Source organism: Tamandua tetradactyla, chromosome 5 (assembly GCF_023851605.1).
Source record: "Tamandua tetradactyla isolate mTamTet1 chromosome 5, mTamTet1.pri, whole genome shotgun sequence".
Lineage (NCBI taxonomy): Eukaryota > Metazoa > Chordata > Mammalia > Pilosa > Myrmecophagidae > Tamandua > Tamandua tetradactyla.
In genome coordinates, this window is record NC_135331.1 from 37,352,222 (window position 1) to 37,375,488 (window position 23,267).

A 23,267-nucleotide genomic window follows, 5' to 3' on the forward strand; every position below is an offset into this window, starting at 1 on the left:
ATTAGAGAGATTGGTCTGTAGTTTTCTTTTTTTGTAATATCTTTGGTATGGTTTTGGTATGAGGGTGATGTTGGCTTCATAGAATGAATTAGGTAGCTTTCCCTCCACTTTGATTTTTTTGAAGAGTTTGAGGAGAGTTGGTACTAATTCTTTCTGGAATGTTTGATAGAATTCACATGTGAAGCCATCTGGTCCTGGGATTTTCTTTTTAGGAAGCTTTTGAATGACTAATTCAATTTCTTCACTTGTGATTGGTTTGTTGAGGTCATCTATTTCTTCTTGAGTCAAAGTTGGTTGTTCATGTCTTTCCAGGAACCCGTCCATTTCATTTAAATTGTTGTATTTATTAGCGTAAAGTTGTTCATAGTATCCTGTTATTACCTCCTTTATTTCTGTGAGGTCCGTAGTTATGTCTCCTCTTCCATTTCTGATCTTATTTATTTGCATCCTCTCTCTTCTTCTTTTTGTCAATCTTGCTAAGGGCCCATCAATCTTATTGATTTTCTCATAGAACCAACTTCTGGTCTTATTGATTTTCTCTATTGTTTTCATGTTTTCAATTTCATTTATTTCTGCTCTAATCTTTGTTATTTCTTTCCTTTTGCTTGCTTTGGAATTAGTTTGCTGTTCTTTCTCCAATTCTTCCAAGTGGACAGTTAATTCCCGAATTTTTGCCCTTTCTTCTTTTCTGATATAGGCATTTAGGGCAATAAATTTCCCTCTTAGCACTGCCTTTGCTGCGTCCCATAAGTTTTGATATGTTGTGTTTTCATTTTCATTCACCTCGAGGTATTTACTAATTTCTCTTGCAATTTCTTCTTTGACCCACTCGTTGTTTAAGAGTGTGTTGTTGAGCCTCCACGTATTTGTGAATTTTCTGGCACTCCGCCTATTATTGATTTCCAACTTCATTCCTTTATGATCCGAGAAAGTGTTGTGTATGATTTCAATCTTTTTAAATTTGTTAAGACTTGCTTTGTGACCCAGCATATGGTCTATCTTTGAGAATGATCCATGAGCACTTGAGAAAAAGGTGTATCCTGCTGTTGTGGGATGTAATGTCCTATAAATGTCTGTTAAGTCTAGCTCATTTATAGTAATATTCAGATTCTCTATTTCTTTATTGATCCTCTGTCTAGATGTTCTGTCCATTGATGAGAGTGGTGAATTGAAGTCTCCAACTATTATTGTATATGTGTCTATTTCCCTTTTCAGTGCTTGCAGTGTATTCCTCACGTATTTTGGGGCATTCTGGTTCGGTGCGTAAATATTTATGATTGTTATGTCTTCTTGTTTAATTGTTCCTTTTATTAGTATATAGTGTCCTTCTTTGTCACTTTTAACTGTTTTACATTTGAAGTCTAATTTGTTTGTTTTTAAGTATAGCCACTCCTGCTCTTTTCTGTTTGTTATTTGCATGAAATTTCTTTTCCCAACCTTTCACTTTCAACCTATGTTTATCTTTGGGTCTAAGATGTGTTTCCTGTAGACAGCATATGGAAGGATCCTGTGTTTTATTCCATTCTGCCAGTCTATGTCTTTTGATTGGGGAATTCAGTCCATTAACATTTAGTGTTATTACTGTTTGGATAATATTTTCCTCTAACATTTTGCCTTTTGTATTATATATGTCATATCTGACTTTCCTTCTTTCTACACTCTTCTCCATACCTCTCTCTTCTGTCTTTTCGTATCTGACTCTAGTGCTCCCTTTAGTGTTTCCTGCAGAGCTGGTCTCTTGGTCACAAATTCTCTCAGTGACTTTTTTCTGAGAATATTTTAATTTCTCCCTCATTTTTGAAGGACAATTTTGCTGGATATAGGAGTCTTGGTTGGCAGCTTTTCTCTTTTAGTAATTTAAATATATGATCCCACTGTCTTCTAGCTTCCATGGTTTCTGCTGAGAAATCTACACATAGTCTTATTGCGTTTCCCTTGTATGTGATGGATTGTTTTTCTCTTGCTGCTTTCAAGATCCTCTCTTTCTCTTTGACCTCTGACAGTCTAACTAGTAAGTGTCTTGAAGAACGCCTATTTGGGTCTAATCTCTTTGGGGTGCGCTGCACTTCTTGGATCTGTAATTTTAGGTCTTTCATAAGAGTTGGGAAATTTTCAGTGATAATTTCTTCCATTAGTTTTTCTCCTCGTTTTCCCTTCTCTTCTCCTTCTGGGACACCCACAACACGTATATTTGTGCGGTTCATATTGTCCTTGAGTTCCCTGATACCCTGTTCAAATTTTTCCATTCTTTTCCCTATAGTTTCTGTTTCTTTTTGGAATTCAGATGTCCCATCCTCCAAATCACTAATTCTATCTTCTGTCTCTTTGAATCTATCATTTTAGGTATCCATTGTTTTTTCCATGTTTTCTACTTTTCCTTCAATCCCATAAGTTCTGTGATTTGTTTTTTCAGACTTTCCATTTCTTCTTTTTGTTCAGCCCCTGTCTTCTTCATGTCCTCCCTCAATTTATTGATTTGGTTTTTGAAGAGGTTTTCCATTTCTGTTCGTATATTCAGAATTAGTTGTCTCAGCTCCTGTATCTCATTTGAACTATTGGTTTGTTCCTTTGACTGGGCCATATCTTCAGTTTTCCTGGCGTGATCCATTATTTTTTGCTGGTGTCTGGGCATTTAATCAGATTTCCCTGGGTGTTGGACCCAGCAGGTTGAAAGATTTTCCTGTGAAATCTCTGGGCTCTGTTTTTCTTATACTGCCCAGTATGTGGCGCTCGTCTGTCTGTGGGTCCCACCAGTAAAACATGCTGTGGCTCCTTTAACTTTTGAAGACTCTCACTGTGGGGGAGGGTCACCAGCTGAAGCGGCTTGGGGGAGTGCCGATCCATATCTCCCAGCCGCCCCGGGAAGTCAAGCGTGGCGGGGGGCGCCATCCGCTGCGGCTTGGGGGAAGGCCGATTCAAAGTTCCCAGCCGGACCGGGAAGCCACATGTGTGGAAGGGACCCCGGTTGCTGGCCTCCGTGGCTTGGGGGACCTCCGAACCAAATCTCCCAGCCGGCCCGGGAGGCCGCGCGTGGGAGGTGGTGCCGGTCGCCGCGGCTTGAGGGGACCGCCTGTCCAAATCTCCCATCAGGCCCGGGAAGGAGGGAGGGAGGGGCTCCGGCCGCTTGCCGCCACGGCCCGGGGAAGCGCGCGTCCCTCAGGGATCTCTACGCAGCGGATTCTCCCAACCGGTTCAGCCATTCCAGAATGGGGTACACTGTCTTTTTGGTCTCTGTTGTGGCTCCGGGAGCTGTTCTTTGCCATTTCTGTTTGTTTAGTAGCTGTTCTGGAGGAGAAACTAAGACCCGCGCGTCTTACTAAGCCGCCATCTTCTCCAGAAGTCCCCGAGTTTAGTTTTTTAACCTCATGTTAGTCAGATTTTGAAAATGTTCCTATTCTTGAAAAATCTTTGTTTTCTCCAGTTATTAGATGTAGTGTTCCACTACCACTATTTGGTCAAGTTTGTTAACTGTTCTTCGATTTATTTACCTCTTTAGTGATTTCTTTAGCCAGTTTGTTACAATTCCTGAAAGAGATATGTTAACATTTCCTGATATAGTGGGTGATGTATTTTTTTCTTTGTGGTTAATGCCAGTTTTTTGCCATATATTTCTTTCTCTCTCTCTCTCTTTCTTTTTTTTTTTTAACATGGGCAGGCACCAGGAATCGAACCCAGGTCCTCTGTCATGGCAGGCAAGATGCTTGCCTGCTGAGCCACCGTGGCCCACCCACCATATATTTCTGAGTAATGCTATCAGGTGCGTAAAAAGAATTTTTATATCTTTCAGGTGAATCGATACTCATCATATGTAATACTTTACATCTGATATTCCTATAGCTGTACCAAGTTAGTATTCTCCTGGAAAAAAGATACCTGGAGTATCTTTTTCTTTGTCTTTTTAATTTGTTTGTTTTTAAAAATTTATCACATACAAAATTGGAAGGGGGGCAGATATTTCAGAGCCAATCTAAGACATCACATAATTTCTCCTGTTATCATTTTCAGTCCCCTACTGCAATTTTTCCTTCTGTTTTCAGTGTGGCTCTTGTGAACAGCCTATAGTCAGATTATTAGTTTATTCATTCATTTTCTGGTATTTTTTATACAGTGTGATACTCTATTAGCTGATGCATTATTCCAATTCATTTATTGGGTATATAGTTGTACAGTTTTAGGTTCATCCTACTATTTGTATTTCCTTTTTTTGCCCCTTGTCATTTTTTGGATTGGAGGTGGGTTTTTTTTCTTTTTTTTTTTCCTTTTCTTACTCCAACTGCTCACCTACTTTTTAAAGAATTTGTATCCTTTTATATATTTTTTCAAGTATTATCCTTCTGTAACATATATATTTAATGTCTAAAATTAAGGAGCACTTTTACTCTCATAAGCAGTACAAAGATTTTAGAATGTTATTATTTTGAAAAAGAGTTTGAAGTATATACTATGTAGTATTTCCATCCTGTGTTCTCCTATAAACTCTCATGCCTATTTTATACAGTCACTACTTATTTTTAGATTTGCCTGCCTATTTACCAGTATATTTGTTCACTATTCTCTTTTGCCTTTCAGCCCTTCCATCTTGAATAATTTTACTTTTTCCTGAAATTTATCTTTCAAAATTTTCCTTAAGGAGGGCCTGTTGGCAATGAACTCCGTTTTTCTGTCTGAAAATGTCGTTTTTTGATCCTTATTCTTAAAAGATACTTTGATACAGAATTCTAGGTTCAGAGTTGTTTACTCTCTGCATTTAAGATACCATTGCCTTGTCTTCTGGCTCTCATTGTTGAAGTAAATAAATTACATCTGTCTAATTCCTGGTCCTTTGTAGGTGATACTTTTTTTGTAACAGTAACAAGAAATTTATGGTTAGCATAAGGGAACATTTCTCAACTTTAACGATGAGGAAGCATTTGAACAGGTTTACAACAATCGTGATAAAGTGCCATTGGAATGATACCAGAAAGTAAGAAAAGCCATTTGTCCCTGGTAGTTTGTCAGAGAATTAGAGAATCCTAAAGCTCAGAGGGGACCATCTCCCTTGTGGACAGAGGAGGAAACAGGCCCAGAGAAGAGAAGATCCTTATCTGAAGGACACGCAGTACAAGGCAGCCAAGGGTTAAGCCTGCCAGTTGCCTTCTGCCTTCAGCAAGCTCAGAGCTTTCCACAGCTGCTCTGTTACTTCTGTTTAAATGTATACCCTACTGGCTTTTTCTTAAAACAGTTTTATTCACATACCATACAGTCCATCCAAAGTGCACACTCAGTGTCTCTCGTTATAATCACGGTTTTGCATTCATCACCATAGTCTATTTGAGAACATTCTCAGTGCCCCAAAAAGAAAAATCCTGTACTTCTTATACCCCTCTATTATTGACACTTATGTATTGGTGTAGTAACTTTATTATAATTGATGAAAGAATATTACAGTATTACTATTAACTATAGTCAACAGTTTCATTAGTTGTATTTCCCCTGTATACCACCCTATTAACTCCTTTGTAATAGTAAACTACATTTGTTCTAGTTTATATAAGAACATTCTTATATTTGTACAATGAACCACAGTCCTCATACACAACAAGGTTCACTATATTATACAGTCCCATATTTAATGCTCTAACTTTATTTCTAGTAACATGGATGACCCTATACTTTCCCCTTTAAACCATAATCATTGTTCATTCAGCACTGTTAATTACAATTGCAGTAATGTGCTACTTTCACCTCTATCCATCTCCAAACATTTAAAATCAACCTTAGTATAAATTCCATACAAATTAAGCATCAGCTTCCAATTCTCTGTCCTTATTTGATCTCTTGGTAACTTCTACTATAGATTTTAACTATAAGTGTTGCTTAGAGCTCATACTAGTGAGACTATACATTGTTTGCCCTTTTTTGTCTGGTTTAGTTCATTCAACATAATGTCGTCAAGGTTCATCCAAGTTGTTGCATGCATCAAAACTTCATTCCTTTTTACAGCTGAATAATATTCCATTGTGTGTGTATGTGTGTGTGTGTGTGTGTGTGTGTGTGTATACCGTATTTTGTTTATCCATTCATCAGTTGATGGACACTTCAGTTGTTTCCATGCTTTGGCAATTGTGAATACTGCCACTATTAACATCAGTGTAGAAATGTCTGTTCATGTCCTTGTTTTCAGTTTTTCTGAGTATATAGCTAGTACTGAGATTGCCAGATCATATTGCAACTCTATACTTAGCTTCCTGAAGAACCACCAAACTGTCTTCCACAGTGGCTGCACCATTCTACATTCTCACCAGCAGTGAATAAGTGTTCCTATTTCTCCATGTCTCCTCCAGCACTTGTGGTTTTCTGTCTCTATAGTAGTGGCCATTTTAGTAGGTGTGAAATGATATCTCATTGTGGTTTTGATTTTCATTTCCCTAATAGCTGATGATGTTGAGCATGTTTTCCTGTGGTTTTTATCTATTCGCATTAAGTTTCTATTTAAGCCTTTTTGCCCATTTTAATTGGGTTATTTGTCTTTTTGTTGTTGAGCTATAGGATCCAAATATTTTCTCCCATTGAGTAGGCTGTCTTTACCTTCTTGACAAAGTCCTTTGAAGCACAAAAGTATTCCATTTTGAGGAGGTCCCATTTATTTTTCCTTCCATTGCTTGTGTTCCTACCACAAGATTGTGAAGATGCTTCCTTACATTTTCTTCTAGGAGTTTTATGGTTCTGGCTTTTATATGTGGGTCTTTGATCCATTTTTAGTTAATTTTTGTATTAGGTGTGATATGGGGATTTTCATTTTTCTGAATATGTACGTCCAGTTCTCTCAACACCATCTGTTGAAGAGACTGTTCTATCCCAGCTGAGTGGATTTGGCATCCTTGTCAAAAATCAATTGACTATAGATATGAGGGTCTATTTCTGAACTCTCAGTTTGGTTCCATTGATCAACATATCTGCCTTTATGCCAGTACCATACTGTTTTGACCACTGTGGCTTTTTGTAATATGCTTTAAGGTGAGGAAGTGTGGGTCCTCCAATTTTATTCTTTTTAAAGATATTTTTGGCTATTTGGGACCCTTGATCCTTCCAAATAAATTTGATGATTGGCTTTTCCATTTCTGAAAAGTAGGTGGTTAGAATTTTTATTGGGATTGCATTGGATCTGTAAATTAATTTGGGCAGAATTGATATCTTCACAATATCAATTGTGATATTGATTCATAATCCACGAACGTGGAATGTTCTTCCACTTTATTTAGTTCTTTGATTTTTTTTAGTACTGTTTTGTAGTTTTCTGTGTCTAGGTCTTTTATATCCTTGGTTAAATTTATTCCTAGATATTTTATTATTTTAGTTGGTATTGTAAATGGAATTTTCTTTCTTGATTTCCTCCTCAGTTTGCTCGTTACCAGTGTATGGAAATGCTACTAATTTTTGCATGTTGGTCTTGTATCCCGCCTGTTTGCTGAACTCATAATTAGGTCTGTTAGCTTTGTTGTTGATTTTTTTTGGACTTCCTAAATATAGAATCATGTCCTCTTCAAATAGTGAAAGTTTTGTTTTTCCTTTCCAATTAGAATGCATTTTATTTCTTTTCCTTACCTAATTGCTTTAGCTAGGACTTCTCACACAGTGTTAAACAACGGTAGAGACAGTGAGCTTCCTTTTCTTATTCCAGATCTTAGAGGTAAAGCTTTCAGACTTTCACCACTGAATACAATGTCAGCTGTGGGTTTTTCATATATGTCATTTACCACATTGAAGAAGTTTCCTTGTATTCCTTTCTTTCACAAGATTTTTATCAAGAAAGGATGCTCATTTTGTCAGATGCCTTTTGTATGTCCATTGAGGTGATCATGTGTTTCTTCTCTTTTGATTTGTTAACGTGGTATATTCCATTAATTGATTTTCTTGCATTGAACTACCCTTACATAAAGGGTATAAAACCCACTTGATAATGGTGTATAATTCTTTTAATGTGCTGTTGGATTTGATTTGCCAAGTATTTTGTCAAGAATTTATTGCATCTAAATTTATTAGAGAAACTAGTCTGTAATTTTCTTTTCTTATAGTGTCTTTATCTGGTTTTGGTATTAGGGTGATCTTGGCTTCATAGAATGGGTTAAATAGTATTCCCTCCTCTTCTGGTTTTTGGAAGAATTTGAGTGAATTGGTATTAATTCTTGGAAATTTTGATAGAACTTATCTATGAAGCCATCTGATCCTGGGCTTTCCTTTGTTGGGAGGTTTTTGATGACTGGTTCAATTGCTCTACTCGTGATTGGTTTATTGAGGTCTTCTGTAGTCTGTGTAGGTTGTGTGTTTCTAGGAAATTGTCCATTTCATCTGAGTTGTCTAGTTTGTTAGTGTGCAGTTGTTAAAAGTATCCTCTTAATATCTTTTTTATTTCTGTGGGGTCATTAGTAATCCCTACCCCACCACTCACTTCCTTTTTCCTGTTCCTTCTCTGGGAATGCTGAACTGTTTGTTTGTTTTTTAATTCACCTCTATATGTATTTAGCACTCTGTTAACTATCTCTAACTGCTTTTACCTGCAGGGGTCATTCAGGGAGGAGAGTCCCCCAGGAGAGGACATTCCCAGGTAAGTTTTTCCTAGTCAGAACAGACCCAGCGACATACGAAGGCAGTGTCGATTGGTTTCAAAGGGCCCTGGGGAAGAGACCTGGAAGGAGACCAGTTTTCTCTGTGATGGCATTTCTGGCCTGCCCATCAGATGGTGCTCTTTAGCCAACTGTTCCCTGCAGTCCTAAGGTGGTGCCAAGCCTTTAATTCTCACTTGACTCCACCCCTGTCAGGACGTGGTTGACATAGAGGATTTCAGCGGCTTTTTGCTGGGCAGGTTGAAACTGTTGCTCAGATCCTAGATCCTGGGATCTGAATTCTCTAATCAACAGCTGCGAACTGTGCTGGGCTGTGCCCCCTCCCCTTTTTCCTGGGAAAGAGCCACCCTTCAGCACTGTTCCTGCTGCCATGAGAAATTACTGTCTCCCTCAGTCAGCCCCATTTCTTCCCCTTGCAGGGGTGTGCTTGAAACAAAGGCTGCTGGCTGCTTTTTGTCCTGGGTGGGTTGAAACTTTAGTTGTGCTCAGAGCTGGAGCCCAGAAGTCCAGATTAGCGAATCAAAAGCCAGTTTGTGCCCATCCATGTCCCCCCCACCGCCCCACATTCTTGGAAAAGTGGACTTCTCCTTCCGGCCAGGAGGTGGCTCCTGAGGCAGCCTGCCAGGCCCATGGGGGAGCGGCAGGAGCCTCCGCATCCTGGAGAGATCTGCTCCCAGGTCTTCTCCACAGCTTATCAGTCTCTTCCACTCTTCCCTGGATGGTGGACGGTGTTCTTTTGGTCTCCAGAGCTCCCCAGACAGTTGTTTCATATAGTTCCTGGCTCTTTACTAGCTGCCTTGGAAGATGACCTGAACTTTAGAACTCCCTACTCTGCCATATTGAAAACACTTCCAGACCATACTTCTTTTTTTTTTTTTTTTTTTTGACATGGGGAGGTCCAGGAATTGAACCTGGGTCTCTGGCATGGCAGGCGAGAACTCTGCCACTGAGCCACCATAACCCCAGGTGATACATTTTTATCTCCAGTTTTTGAAGGGAAGCTTTTAATGAATTTTAAATACAGAAAAGTGCAAAACTCCCATGTGTATATCTTGGTGAATTTTTATAACAAAACACTTATGTAACTCTACCTATAAATAAATAGAACATTCTCAGAGCCCTAGAAGTCCCCCTTGTAGCTCCTCCCATTAGTTAACATCCAAAGGCAATAAGTATCTCATCTCATGTGAAGACGGCTTAGTTTTCCCTGGTTTTTGAACTTTTCTGTAAATGGAATAATAATAGAAACACTCTTTTCTGTCTGACTTCTTTTGCTTATCTACCTGTGTTCGTTCATTCTCATTACTGTAGAGTATTCCATTATCCAAATATACCACAATTTATCCATTTTATTAATAGACGTTTGAGTTGTTTCTATTCTTTGACTATTGCAAACAGTGCCAGTTTTCTTTCAGTGAAGATTTTCACTCATTTCCATTTTATGTATACCTAGATATGTAATTGCTACTAGTAAAGAACTGCAAGTAGTGCTCACTTCGGCAGCACATACACTAATATTGGAATGATACAGAGAAGATTAGCATGGCCCCTGCGCAAGGATGACACGCAAATTCATGAAGCGTTCCATATTTTTCACTAGCAATGAACAAGCTGAGGGGGAAATCAAGAAACGAATTCCATTTACAATTGCAACTAAAAGAATAAAATACTTAGGAATAAATTTAACTAAAGAGACAAAAGACCTATACAAAGAAAACTACAAGAAACTGTTAAAAGAAATCACAGAAGACCTAAATAGATGGAAGGGCATACCATGTTCATGGATTGGAAGACTAAATATAGTTAAGATGTCAGTTCTACCTAAACTGATTTACAGATTCAATGCAATACCAATCAAAATCCCAACAACTTATTTTTCAGAAATACAAAAACCAATAAGCAAATTTATCTGGAAGGGCAGGGTGCCCCGAATTGCTAAAAGTATTTTGAGGAAAAAAAACGAAGCTGGAGGTCTCACGCTGCCTGACTTTAAGGCATATTATGAAGCCACAGTGGTCAAAACAGCATGGTAGTGGCATAAAGATAGATATATCGACCAATGGAATCGAATAGAGTGCTCAGATATAGACCCTCTCATCTATGGACATTTGACCTTTGATAAGGCAGTCAAGCCAACTCACCTGGGACAGAACAGTTTCTTCAATAAATGGTACCTAGAGAACTGGATATCCATATGCAAAAGAATGAAAGAAGACCCGTATCTCACACCCTATACAAAAGTTAACTCAAAATGGATCAAAGATCTAAACATTAGGTCTAAGCCCATAAAACAGGAAAATGTAGGGAAATATCTTATGAGTCTTATAACTGGAGGTGGTTTTATAGACCTTACACCTAAAGCAAGAGCAATGAAGAAGGAAATAAATAAATGGGAGCTCCTCAAAATTAAACACTTTTGTGCATCAAAGTACTTCATCAAGAAAGTAGAAAGACAGCCTACACAATGGGAGACAATATTTGGAAACGACATATCAGATAAAGGTCTAGTATCCAGAATTTATAAAGAGACTGTCCAACTCAACAACAAAAAGACAGCCAACCGAATTACAAAATGGGAAAAAGACTTGAACAGATACCTCTCAGAAGAGGAAATACAAATGGCCAAAAGGCACATGAAGAGATGCTCAATGTCCCTGGCCATTAGAGAAATGCAAATCAAAACCACAATGAGATATCATCTCACACCCACCAGAATGGCCATTATCAACAAAACAGAAAATGACAAGTGCTGGAGAGGATGCGGAGAAAGAGGCACACTTATCCACTGTTGGTGGGAATGTCAAATGGTGCAACCACTGTGGAAGGCAGTTTGGTGGTTCCTCAAAAAGCTGAATATAGAATTGCCATACGACCCAACAATACAATTGCTAGGTATCTACTCAAAGGACTTAAGGGCAAAGACACAAACGGACATTTGCACACCAGTGTTTATAGCAGCATTATTTACAATTGCAAAGAGATGGAAACAGCCAAAATGTCCATCAACAGACGAGTGGCTAAACAAACTGTGATATATACATACGATGGAATATTATGCAGCTCTAAGACAGAATAAACTTATGAAGTATGTAATAACATGGATGGACCTAGAGAACATTGTGCTGAGTGAGACTAGCCAAAAACTAAAGGACAAATACTGTATGGTCTCACTGATATGAACCAACATTAGTGAATAAACTTGGAATATGTCATTGGTAACAGAGACCATCAGGAGATAGAAATAGGGTAAGATAGTGGGTAATTGGAGCTGAAGGGATACGGACTGTGCAACAGGACTGGATAAAAAAACTCAGAAATGGACAGCACAATGCTACCTAATTGTAATGTAATTATGTTAAAACATTGAATGAAGCTGCATGTGAGAATGATAGAGGAAGGAGGGCTGGGGACATAAATGTATTCAGAAAGAAAGATAGATGTTAAAGATCGAGATGGTATAATCTAGGAATGCCTAGAGTGTATAATAATAGTGAAATGTACAATGTACAAATTTTAAAAATGTTTTTGCATGAGGAAGAACAAAGGATTGTCATTATTGCAGGGTGTTGAAAATAGATGATATCTAATACTTTAAAATGTCACATTATGTGTGAGACTATAGCAAAAAATGTTTATTTGTTACAAAATTTAGATTTTGACTAGAGCATGTCCTAATATAACTAATGTAGATAGTTTGATTGAATGTCATAAGTACTTGGAATCTCAGGTAGCACATGAGTTTTTGTTGGTTTGTCCAGAATGATGCCCCGATGAATCCCAGAATTATTTGACCAGTGACTGGAAAAGTATTTGCAAGCCCCCTTCGGGGAATGGTGAGAGTGGGGAGAAATTCAACCTCACCAAGTTGAATTCTTGATATTCTCACAAGCACTGTGGATAACCAAAGCTATAGGCTGAGCCCCCAGTCTTGGGGTTTGTTCACATGAAACTTAAACCCACAAAAGATAGGTCAAGTCTACTTAAAATTTAGGCCTAAGAGTCACCCCCAAGAGAGCCTCTTTTGTTGCTCAGATGTGGCCTCTCTCTCCAGCCAATATGATGAGCAGTCTCACCACCCTCCCCCCTGTCTGCATGGGACATGACTCCCAGGGGTGTGGACCTTCCTGGCAACATGGGACAAAGATCCTGGAATAAGCTGAGACTCAGCATCAAAGGACTGAGAAAAACCCTAGAATGAGCTGAGAATTAACATCAAGAGACTGAGAGAACCTTCTCGACCATAAGGGGGAAGAATAAAATGAGGCAAAGTGTTAATGGCTGAGAGATTCCAAACAGAGTTGAGAGGTTATCCTGGAGGTTATTCTTACGCATTAAGTAAATATCACCTTGTTGTTCAAGATGTAGTGGAGAGGCTGGAGGGAATTGCCTGAAAATGTAGTGCTGTGTTCCGGTAGCCATGTTTCCTGATGATGATTGAACAATGATATAGCTTTCAAAATGAGACTCTATGAATGTGAAAACCTTATGTCTGATGCTCCTTTTAGCTACTATATCAACAGAAGAGTAGAACATATGGAATAAAAATAAATAGCAGGGGGAACAGATGTTAAAATAAATTCAGTTTGAAATAGTGGTAGGTGAAGGCGAGGTGTAAGGGGTATCGTACGTATAGTTTTTTTTTTTTCCCTCTATTATCGTTTTATTTCTTTTTCTGCTGTCTTTTTATTTCTTTTTCTAAATCGATGCAAATGTACTAAGAAATGATGAATATGCAACTATGTGATGATATTAAGAATTACTGATTGTAATGTAGAATGGAATGATTTCTAAATGTTTTGTTAGTTAATTTTTTTTAATTTTAAAAAAAAAAAAAGAACTGCAAGTAGTTTTCAAATGTGGTATGCTACTTTATGCTCCCACTAGAGTGGATGAAAGTTTTGGTTACTCTATATACTTAACAACTTTGGTGTTCTCAATCTTAATTTTAACCACTCTGGTGGATATATGGTGCTATCTCATTGTGACTTTAATTTGTATTTCCCTTATGACTAATGTACTTGTTGACTATTCACATATCTTCATTTGTGAAGTGTCTGTTCAACTCTTTTGCACATTTTCAAACTGGGTTGTATGTCTTCTTGCATGAGTTCTCAGGTTTAAAATATGTATATTCTGAATCCTTTGTCAGATGTGTGAGAATAATATTTTCTCCCTACCTGTGCTTGGCTTTGCCATTCATTACTTAATGGTGTTTTAGAAGGAAAACAGCTTTAAATTTTGATGAAGTTCAGTTTATCAATTTTTAAAATCTTATGGTTCATGCATTTTGTGTGCTAAGGAATTTTTTTCCTACCCCAAAGTCACAAATTTTCTCTTTCCTTCTACAAGTTTTAGTTGTTTTATTTAGATCTTCTAGTTGTTTTATTTAGATCTTCATTCCCTTTCAAGTTAATTTTTGTCTGTGGTATAAGGTAATGTTAAAAGATCATTTTTAAATATATTGCTTATGCATCATTCCAGTCTCAGCCACATGTTATCCTTACACAGATAACACTCAGGTATGATTATTATAATCAGACCCTCGTCTTTGGTCTTCTTTTTCAAAATTATTTTGACTACCCATTTCTATATACATTTTAAAAAGAGCTTGTCAGTTTCTGCAAAGACAAACCTGCTAGGTTTTCAAGTTAGATTGCACTGAATCTATGAGTTAGGAGAGAATTGACATCTTAGCAATACTGAATCTTCCAATCTGTGAACATTGTGCATCTCTAATTTTTTTAGGTCATCTTTAATGTCTCATAGCAACGTTTTATACTTTTCAGTGTAAAGGTTTGATGCATAGTTTATAAAATGTACCCTAAGAAAATGTATGTTCTTGAATACTCTTATAAGTGGTATTGTTAAATTTTAAATTTCCAATTTTATTAGGTATATGCATTTTGTTATTGTTATATCTCCCCAGTGAATTGACTCTGTTTTCACTAAGAAATGTTTCTCTTTATCTTTACTAAATTTTTGTCTCTAAGTCTATGTTATCTGATATTAACATAGCTACTCCATCTCATTCATACTTTTCTATTTTTGAATGATACATCTTTCCATTTGTTTATATGCTACCTATTTGTTTCTTTGTATTTACATTGCATCACTCACAGAGAGCATCTAGTTAGGGTCTTACTTTTTTCTCCATTTTGACAACCTTTGCCTTTTGAAGGCTTAAGTCCACTAATAGTTAATGTAATTGTTAATGTGGTTTTGTTTTGTTATTTATCTACTTTGCTTTTTGTTCTTCTGTTTCTGATTTTTAGCTATTCCTATTTCCTGTAAAGGAAATCTTTATTTCTTTCTGCTGCTTCAATCAATTGTCTAGTGTCCTTTCCTTTCAATCAAAGAACTTCCTTTAGCATTGCTCTTTGAACAGGTCTAGTGTTGATAAACTTTCTCAGCTTTTGTATATTTAGCTTTTGTCTCACTCTGTTTCTCAATTTTAAAGACACTTTCATCAGATATAAAATTCTAATTGGTAATTATATTTTTTTCAGCACTTTAAATTCTTCATTGCAGTGCCTTCTTACTTCAGTGGTTTCTAATGACAAATCATCACTTAATCTTGTAGGGGCTCTCTTGTACATGACACAGTGTATCTCTTTTGCTGCTTTCTGGATTCTCTCTTTTATTTTTTCCATTCCACAGTTTGAATATAATATCTTAGATGTGGATCTCTTCAACTTATCCTGTTTGATATTCACTTGCTTTCTTGGATGCATATATTTATAACTTTCATTAAATTGGAAGTTTTCTGCCATTATATAGTCTAATAGTCCTTGTGCCCTTTTCTTTCTTTCTTTTCCTTCTGGAACTCCTGAAATAAATATATTGGTATGCTTGACTGTTCTCATAGGTCTTTTAGGCTCTGTTCACTTCTTTTTTCTTTATTGTTTTTTCTTTCTGTTCTCCATAATTTCAATTGTCTTAGCTTCAATTTAAGGGATTTTTTTTCTTCTGCCAGCTCCAACCTGCTGTTGAACTGTTTTAGGGAATTTTTTATGGCACTTATTGCCAACTTCAACATTTCTGTTTGGTTTCTTTTAATACTTTTAATCTCTTTATTGAAATTCTCATTTTGTTCATAATCATTTTCCTGATATTCAGTAGTTCTTTGTGTTTTCCAGTTGCACTCTGAGCATTTTTAAGACCATGTTTTAAAACTGTCTGGTGTTCCTTTATAGTTTCTGATGTTTTAGCTTGTTGTCTGGATGGGCCATATTTCCTATTTGTTTTTTTTTTTGTTATACACTATACATGTTACTATTTTAACGTGCTAACTCTTTAGTTTTATCCCTTAAGTGTCTGTTCCCTAAGTTTGTATCCACCTAGTGATATGACAGGTATTTCATTAAGAGCCAGCCACTAACAAAAACAAACCCAATGTACAAAGTGCCTTCCACAGTCTTCTCCAGTTGGCTGTTTGTTTGCCAGTACCGTCCTTCTGAGCTTAGTCCTCCTGCTTGTGAACTGAGGATCTGCTGGTGGCACCAGCACAGTATCTCCTTCAGTCTTTTCTGAGCATGTGCGTCTCATCCTGGGCATGTGCTTGTAGCTTAGGAATGCCTGTGTTCTCAGGCTTCTTGTTGCCTCCTTTTCTCCCTGTGAAATCATCTTTTCCACATCCTAGTGCTCTTTGTATGTCTCTAAGCTGTAATCCTTGCCCAGGCCACTGTACTTTGATTGTTTCTTATACTGATTTATCCATTCACGAAATTCTTCTGTGTGAATGGCAATATCTGAGGGTGAGCCAGTGATGAGGGTATGAAGGCATGCAGAGATTATTCTATAAACTTGTAGGATCAGTAGTTTCAGCAAATTATAAGTTTTATATAACTTATATGTGGGAAAATCCTATTATATGAGGTCAGTAAATGTTAAATAATTATGATAAATAGCTTCAGCCCTTGTAGATGATCCCAAAATAATATATAACTTAGATTTGTGATGGATTTGGATGTGCCCAAGGAAAAGAAAATTGCCTACAATATTAGGAAGTTCAAGATCCATAACCATCTGTGTCTTGATAGAGAGGAGTATAACATAAAGATATATGATGCCATTTGTAAAACTAATTTCTCTTTCCATTTAATTTCTTGTTGCCTAAGAAAATGCAGCTAGTAATTAAGATATCATTTTGGTCTTCTGTGTAAATGCTGCTGTGTTCATTAAATTTCACACTTGTGAAAAGTAGCTATTAAGAGACAGCCTAAGGTAATACTTTTAAATAGCTAACTTTGTTAAAGATACGTTTTCCAAATTTCTTGTAATAAAATGTAATTGCATTTTCTGTTTTCACTCGTGTAGAATCTTCTTGCATATTATCTATTAGAGATGAGACATAGTGCTAGAGGGCATATTCTGTTAAACTGGAGTACAGGGACTTTTGATTTCTCCTTTCCTTGCCACTCATAATAAATAAAGTTTCTCGATTTCTCTACTAGTTTTTCTTACAATTCTCTTCTCATAAAGTTAAAGGGTGGCAGAACAGAGATTGCAGAATACATGCCGTTTTAAAACTCAAAATTTAAAAGATTTTCCTTAAATTATCGAAAATTGTTGGGAAGTCAATTAAAAAAAACATTAAGCCTCTATGTGACAAAAGAAAACCCTGATGGCACACCAATACAGGTAAAAATAAATACATAAATGAAGAGGGAAAAGAAAGGGGAAAATTATACACTATTTTATTGTTGATAATATAAAATCAAAGGAAACATGTTCTACTTTATAAAAATGTAAAATTCGTGTCCTTTTATTACATTTCTTTATTGTTTCTCCAATGACATTTTAGGGTCTCATTTTTGTAACTTGTCTGCATTGTAGCTGATATAATAGATGAAAATATTTTTAAAATAAGTGTTAGTACAACCTCTAAGCAGCCTGTATCAGCCATTTAAAACAGATCTTGACTCAAATATCTTTATTAATAGCTTGCTTAGCTAGGAGAAGTACTTATAAGTGTTCTTTTCTACTAATTTTAAGTCCTTTTAATGCTTTTAAATAGTTACAGTATTAAGCTGCTTGCTTTTAAAGTTCTTTCTTCAAACAGGTAGTGGAAATGCATTCTTCTCTATTAATTGATGTGTAACCTCAAAAGACCATCTTGAAAAGAAAACGTCTAGTTTTATCTTTAAGGTTTATTTTGTTCTTTTCCTTTTCCTAGAATTATTCATAGAATGTTCAGTTAGTGTGGATGAATTTTGTGATGTGAATACTTTCTACAGGGAACAAAACCAAAACTCTTGCTTTAGACTCAAAAGTAAAATACTTAATTATCATGGTGATGAATACATAATTAATGTGATATTTTGATACACTGTGCATCATGTATAGAATGTTTGTATCTCAATAACGATAATATGTTTGTAAAGATTTACAATAAAAATATTAAAAAAAATTCAGGTCTCTTTTGAGACCATCTGGGATAGCTTCTCAGCTAAATAAAAGTTATCCTACTTCTTCTTAGAAAAAGAAAAGTAAAATACTTTTGAATCCAACAATTTCTAAGGTACTGTGAAATCAAATTCCTATAGACTGTATAATTTAACTGTTTTCTTCAAATTAACACATAAAAATTTAAAACATTTATGTATATATGGACGATAGCCACCTAGAAGATAAAATGAACAGAATTCCTCATTTTCAATAACAAGAAAAGAATACCTCAGAATGAAGTTAATACACATGTTAAGAAGTTACATGAAGTGAACCTTAGCACACCCGTGAAATCCCTAAGTGTAGACTTGAACAAATGGAAAGATATTCTGTATTCTGAAAATTACATTTTAATGTCACAAAGATAACAATTTCTTTACATATTAAAAAGTAAACAGAGTCTCCAGAAAAGTACCAATAAGTTTTTTTACTCTGGGAACTAGAAAAATTACATTAAGCTTCCATATAACTTTTTAAAGTAATGTGAGTGTATTAAGCAGATAATTGAAAAGTATTGGCAAAGCCCTTTGAGGGATGGGAGGAAGAAGAGGAAACTTAAACTTCACCACTGGGGAAACCCCAGATACTGTGTCAGACATTAGGGACACCCAAATCAATAGACCAAGCCCTTGATCTTGAGGCTTGCTCTTGTGAAACTTATGTATGTATCAGAGAAGCTTAGTCTACCTATAAGTATGCCTAAGAGTTGCTTCCAGAGGACCTCTTTTGTTGCTCAGATGTGGCCTCTCTCTTTCTAAGCCCAACTCTGCAAGTGAAACCGTTGCCTTCTCCCCTACGTGGGACACTACATTCAGGGGTGAAAAGTCCCTTGCCGCGTGGGATCAACAATGCCATCCTGACCAAAGGGGGGAAACGAAGTGTAACAAATAAAGTATCAGTGGCTGAAAGAGTTCAAATAGAGTCAACGGGCTACTCCAGAGGTCACTCTTACACAAGCTTCAGTTAGACATTGCTACCTATCATAACTTGCCAAACACCAACCAAAAACCATTCCTGCCAATCCTAAAGAACACCTAGGGCATTATATAAGATTCTACAAAGGTTCCATGCACTAGGATAACTTTCCAGAAACCTACAACCTCCAGATGAATCCCTGGACAGATAAGTTCCATCCCCCATCCCATATTATCGACCATCCCTTCCAACATGAAAAAGTTAAAATGGCATAACCAAATACCCCTGAGAGTGGGAGAAAGATCACTAAAATGATGCTAGAGTTATACAGAGAAGATAGGGTTTAACAAATGAGTGATTGCTGAAACATTGTATTGGTATTTCTTTTAGTCTCTAGTATCTTAGACCAGCTAGAAGTGAAAACCTAAAATTGTGGAATTGTAACCCATACCAAACTCTGAAATATGTTCTACAACCAGTTATTATGATGTACTTTGAAATTTATTGTTTTTTGTATATGTGCTATCTTTCACCAAAGAAAAAAGTTTATTGTGATGATAAATGCACAGTTATATGATGATATTGTAAAAAGTATGTATTTAATTCCTTTTACCATGGAAATAATAAATACAAAACTAAAAAAAAAAGATGCAAAAAAAAATTCATATGAAAAGCTAAGCAATGAAGAATAGGCAGGTAATCCCTTAAAAAAGAGAGCAGTGGAGTATGATTAGAGTTACCAGATAGTCAACATACTATAAGGCCTGTGTGATTAAAAGAAAGTGATATTGTCACATTATAGAGAAATCAGTGGAACAAAACAAGCTAAAAAAATACACACACACATATACAAATGGAGATTTGTATATGAATTCCTGCCATCTCAGTTCACTGGAGAAAGGCTAGATGTTTTAGTAAATGTTGTTGAGATATAATTGGATAGTCATTTGGAAGAAATATTGTTAGACCTAAACCTCACATTGTACCACAAAATAAATTCAAATAGTTCACAGATGCAATGTAAAAAATAAAAACATACAAGTGCTAGAAGGAAAGGAGAATTGATGAATTCTGAGAGATTGGGAACACTTCCTAACTCTGACTCAAAAGCTAACTATTAAAGAAAAGATTAATAAATGTGACTATATAAAATTAAAACGTATTTGTATGTCAGAAATATTATAGTCAAAATCAGTTGCAAACTAGAAAATATCATTTGCAACCTATGCCACAGGGAACATAGGTCCTTCATATATAAGGAGCTCTCAAAAATTGAGAAAAAAGCTAAAAACCCAATAGAGTCATGGGCAGAAGCCTGAACATTTACTTCACAAGAAAAGAAAGGCAAGTGGCACTTTTTAAAACATTTTTTATTGTGAAATATATATATTTTAAAAAGCAATAATTTTCAAAGTATATTTTAACAAGAAGTTACAGAACAGATTTCAGAGTTTCATATAGGTTGCCATTCAACATTTTCAGGTTTTTCTTTCTAGCTGCTTGAAAACACTGGAAGCTAAAAGAAATATTATAGTGATTGAGCAGTCATACATGTTTGTTAAATCCTACCTTCCCTGTTATAACTCCTCTTTCTCCTTTGATCCTATTCCCAATCTATAGAAGTCTGGGCCACGCCCATTCTAACCTCTTCGTGTTGAAAAGGGGTGTCCATGTAGGATATGAGGATGGAATTAGTTAATACTCTTGGAAAGGCTGGGTTTCAGGACTTATCTGGTTTAGGAACTCTCTGGAAGTTATAGGTTTCAGGAAAGTAAACTTAGTATATGACATTTTTTTAGAGTCTCAGAGCCCTAGGTGATGTATTGTATGTATACACCATAGTTTCCCCTTCCATTTATCTGTCCTTGTACCCTTAGGTCACCTCCACCCATTGCAAATGGCAAACACTGCCAGCAAAATCACCAATGTGCAAATGTCCATTCATGTACCCCTCTTAGTTCCTCCAAATATATAACTAAGGGGTTGCACAATCATATGCCTACCCTGCCCCTAGCCCCCTGTGGAGCCACCACACTGCCCTCCTGAGGGGCTGCACCACACTACTTCCCTTCCAGCAGTGACTAGGACATCTCTCTTTCCACATTTTCCCCAGCCCTTGTATCTGTGTTCACTTTTTTGGTGGGGTACATGGTTCAGAAATTGAACCTGGGACCCCTGCATGGAAGGCAAGCATTCTTTCTGTTCATTTTTAAACAGTTTAATTCATGTATCATACAATACAACCTAAGTGAAATATCAATGGTTCCCAGTAGAATCACTTAGCCATGCCTCCACCACCACAAAGTATATTTGGACTTTTCCATTTCTTCTGCAAAGAATCGTATACCCATGCCCATATTGACATTTAGCTTTGGAATATTGCCTTTGTTACAGTCAATAGAAGCATATTACAATGTTACTATAGACCCTAGTTTACACTGATGTATTCTCCCCTATCATCCTATTTTCAATACCTTGCAATGTTGACATTCATTTGTTTTCCCTAATGTAAAAACATTCTTATATTTGTACATTTAATCACCATTATTGTTCAGTTGAGGCATCACAAAGTTCAACCATCCCTGTATAACTGATTACTGATTAGTTTAAGTGTCTTGGTGTAGGTTTATTTGGATCTATTCTGTTTGGGGTATGCTGCACTTCTTGGATCTTTTATGTCTTTCATGAGAGGTGGGAAGTTTTCACTGATAATTTCTTCCATTATTCTTTCGGCCTCTTTTCCCTTCTCATGTCCCTTTGGGACACCTGTAACATGCATATTCATGTGCCTCATATTGTCATTTAATTCCCTGAGACCCTGCTTATATTCTGTTCGTCCATTCTTTTCCTTATGTGTTCTTTTTTTTTCGCATGGACAGGCACAGGGAATCGAACCCGGGTCTGGCATGGTGGGCAAGAACTTTGCCTGCTGAACCACCATGGCCTGCCCTCCCTATGTGTTCTTTTGTGTGTAGAATTTCAGATGTTCTGCCCTCTAGTTCACTAGTCCTTTATTCTGCCTCTTCACATCTGTTGTTGTAGGTCTCCGTTGTGTTTTTCATCTCTTCTGTTGTGACTTTTGTTCCTGTTAAGTTCTGCCATTTGATTTTTCAAGCTTTCAGGGTCTTCTTTATGGTAACCCAATGTCTTCTTTAGATCCTTCATCTCTTGCTATATTGCCCCTCGACTTGTTAATTTGGTTTTTTACTTGGTTCAGCATTTTGATTGAACATTAATTAGTTGTTTTAACTCCTGTATCTCATTTGAAGTGTTGATTTGATCCTTTGTTTTTCCTAATATGACTCATAATATTTTGGTGATGTGTTAGCATCTGGTTTCCTTGATTAGTTTATTCTGGAGGTGTTTTCACTCTTTTACCTATATTGGCGTCTTGGCTTCGTTCTCTTCTAGTTTTTGGCATTCGATTCGACTTACTCTAGACTCTAGCGTACTTCTATTTAAATGTTCAGAACATTTCAGCTCCTGTTTTTCTGGTTCTTGCCCTGCCTATATGGAACCGTTTTTTGAGGACGGTCCCCCCAGATATTATCAACCCCAATCAGATTTTCCCAGACAAGACGGGCCCAGGTCTCCGGAAGAGGATGTAATTAGTATCAGGTTTCCCCGAGGATGAGACCCAGCAGGTTGTCTGACTTTCCTGCGGAGCCTCAAGGCTGGGCTTTTCTTGTCCTGCCCAGCAGGTGGCACCTGTCAGCCCACAGCTCCCCACTGGTGTAAGGTGGTGTGGAGCCTTTAATTCTCATCCTGTCTGGGGTGTGGCTGAGGCAGAGGCTGAGGTGAAAGGCAAGCTTAAGCTATTTGTGACCCTAGAACCTGGGGTCTGAATTCTCTGAAGGAGTGCCGCCGCTTGAGCTGGACTGTACCCCCACAGACACGCCCTTTTCTTGGGAAAGAGATGCCCTTCAGGGAATTATCTCCTTCACTTGACTTATTACTTTGTCTCTCAGACCTACCTTAAACCCTGCCCTTAGTGGGTCAGCACTAACAACTGAAATACCTGAGGCTTCTATAATGAGCTTAGAATACCTTTAAAAGGGGAAAACAAGAAGGAGGAGAACAAAGAAGAAAATAATCCCTTTTCAGAGCCAGTCCCCAGCCCCAAGGTTCTCCATCAGGAGCTCCTTTTCTTGGGGCACAGCCCTTCTCCAGTATTCTGAGCTTGGCCACTCCAGAAGCTTCCTTTTTTGTCTGTCTATTTTTATTTTCTTCTCCTATCTTCTGGGAGAGAGAAACCTCAGGATTACTTTCCTGCTTTTTCTGGGTATATCTATAGTAAGAGCT

At 37.0% G+C, this 23,267-nt stretch overlaps 1 protein-coding gene and 1 non-coding gene across 12 annotated transcripts in view; both read left to right on the top strand.

Annotated features, from left to right (window-relative positions):
• LOC143684060 (uncharacterized) overlaps positions 1-23,267 on the top strand; it is a 126,692-nt gene that overhangs the window by 32,505 nt on the left and 70,920 nt on the right. For 3 of the 11 annotated variants that reach the window (XR_013175820.1, XR_013175822.1, XR_013175818.1), the window contains exons 4-6: positions 3,656-3,757; positions 4,991-5,115; positions 8,541-10,044. Coding sequence is in view for 3 of the 11 variants with exons in the window: in XM_077160725.1 (XP_077016840.1) it covers positions 3,656-3,757; positions 8,541-8,584; positions 10,057-10,064 (154 nt within the window). In the remaining 8 variants the exon portion in view is untranslated. The other 8 variants (XM_077160722.1, XM_077160724.1, XR_013175824.1 and 5 more) reach the window with 6 other exon arrangements.
• Positions 10,091-10,197, top strand: LOC143685257 (U6 spliceosomal RNA). Its single transcript, XR_013176505.1, has one exon. It is a non-coding gene; the product is annotated as a U6 spliceosomal RNA (small nuclear RNA).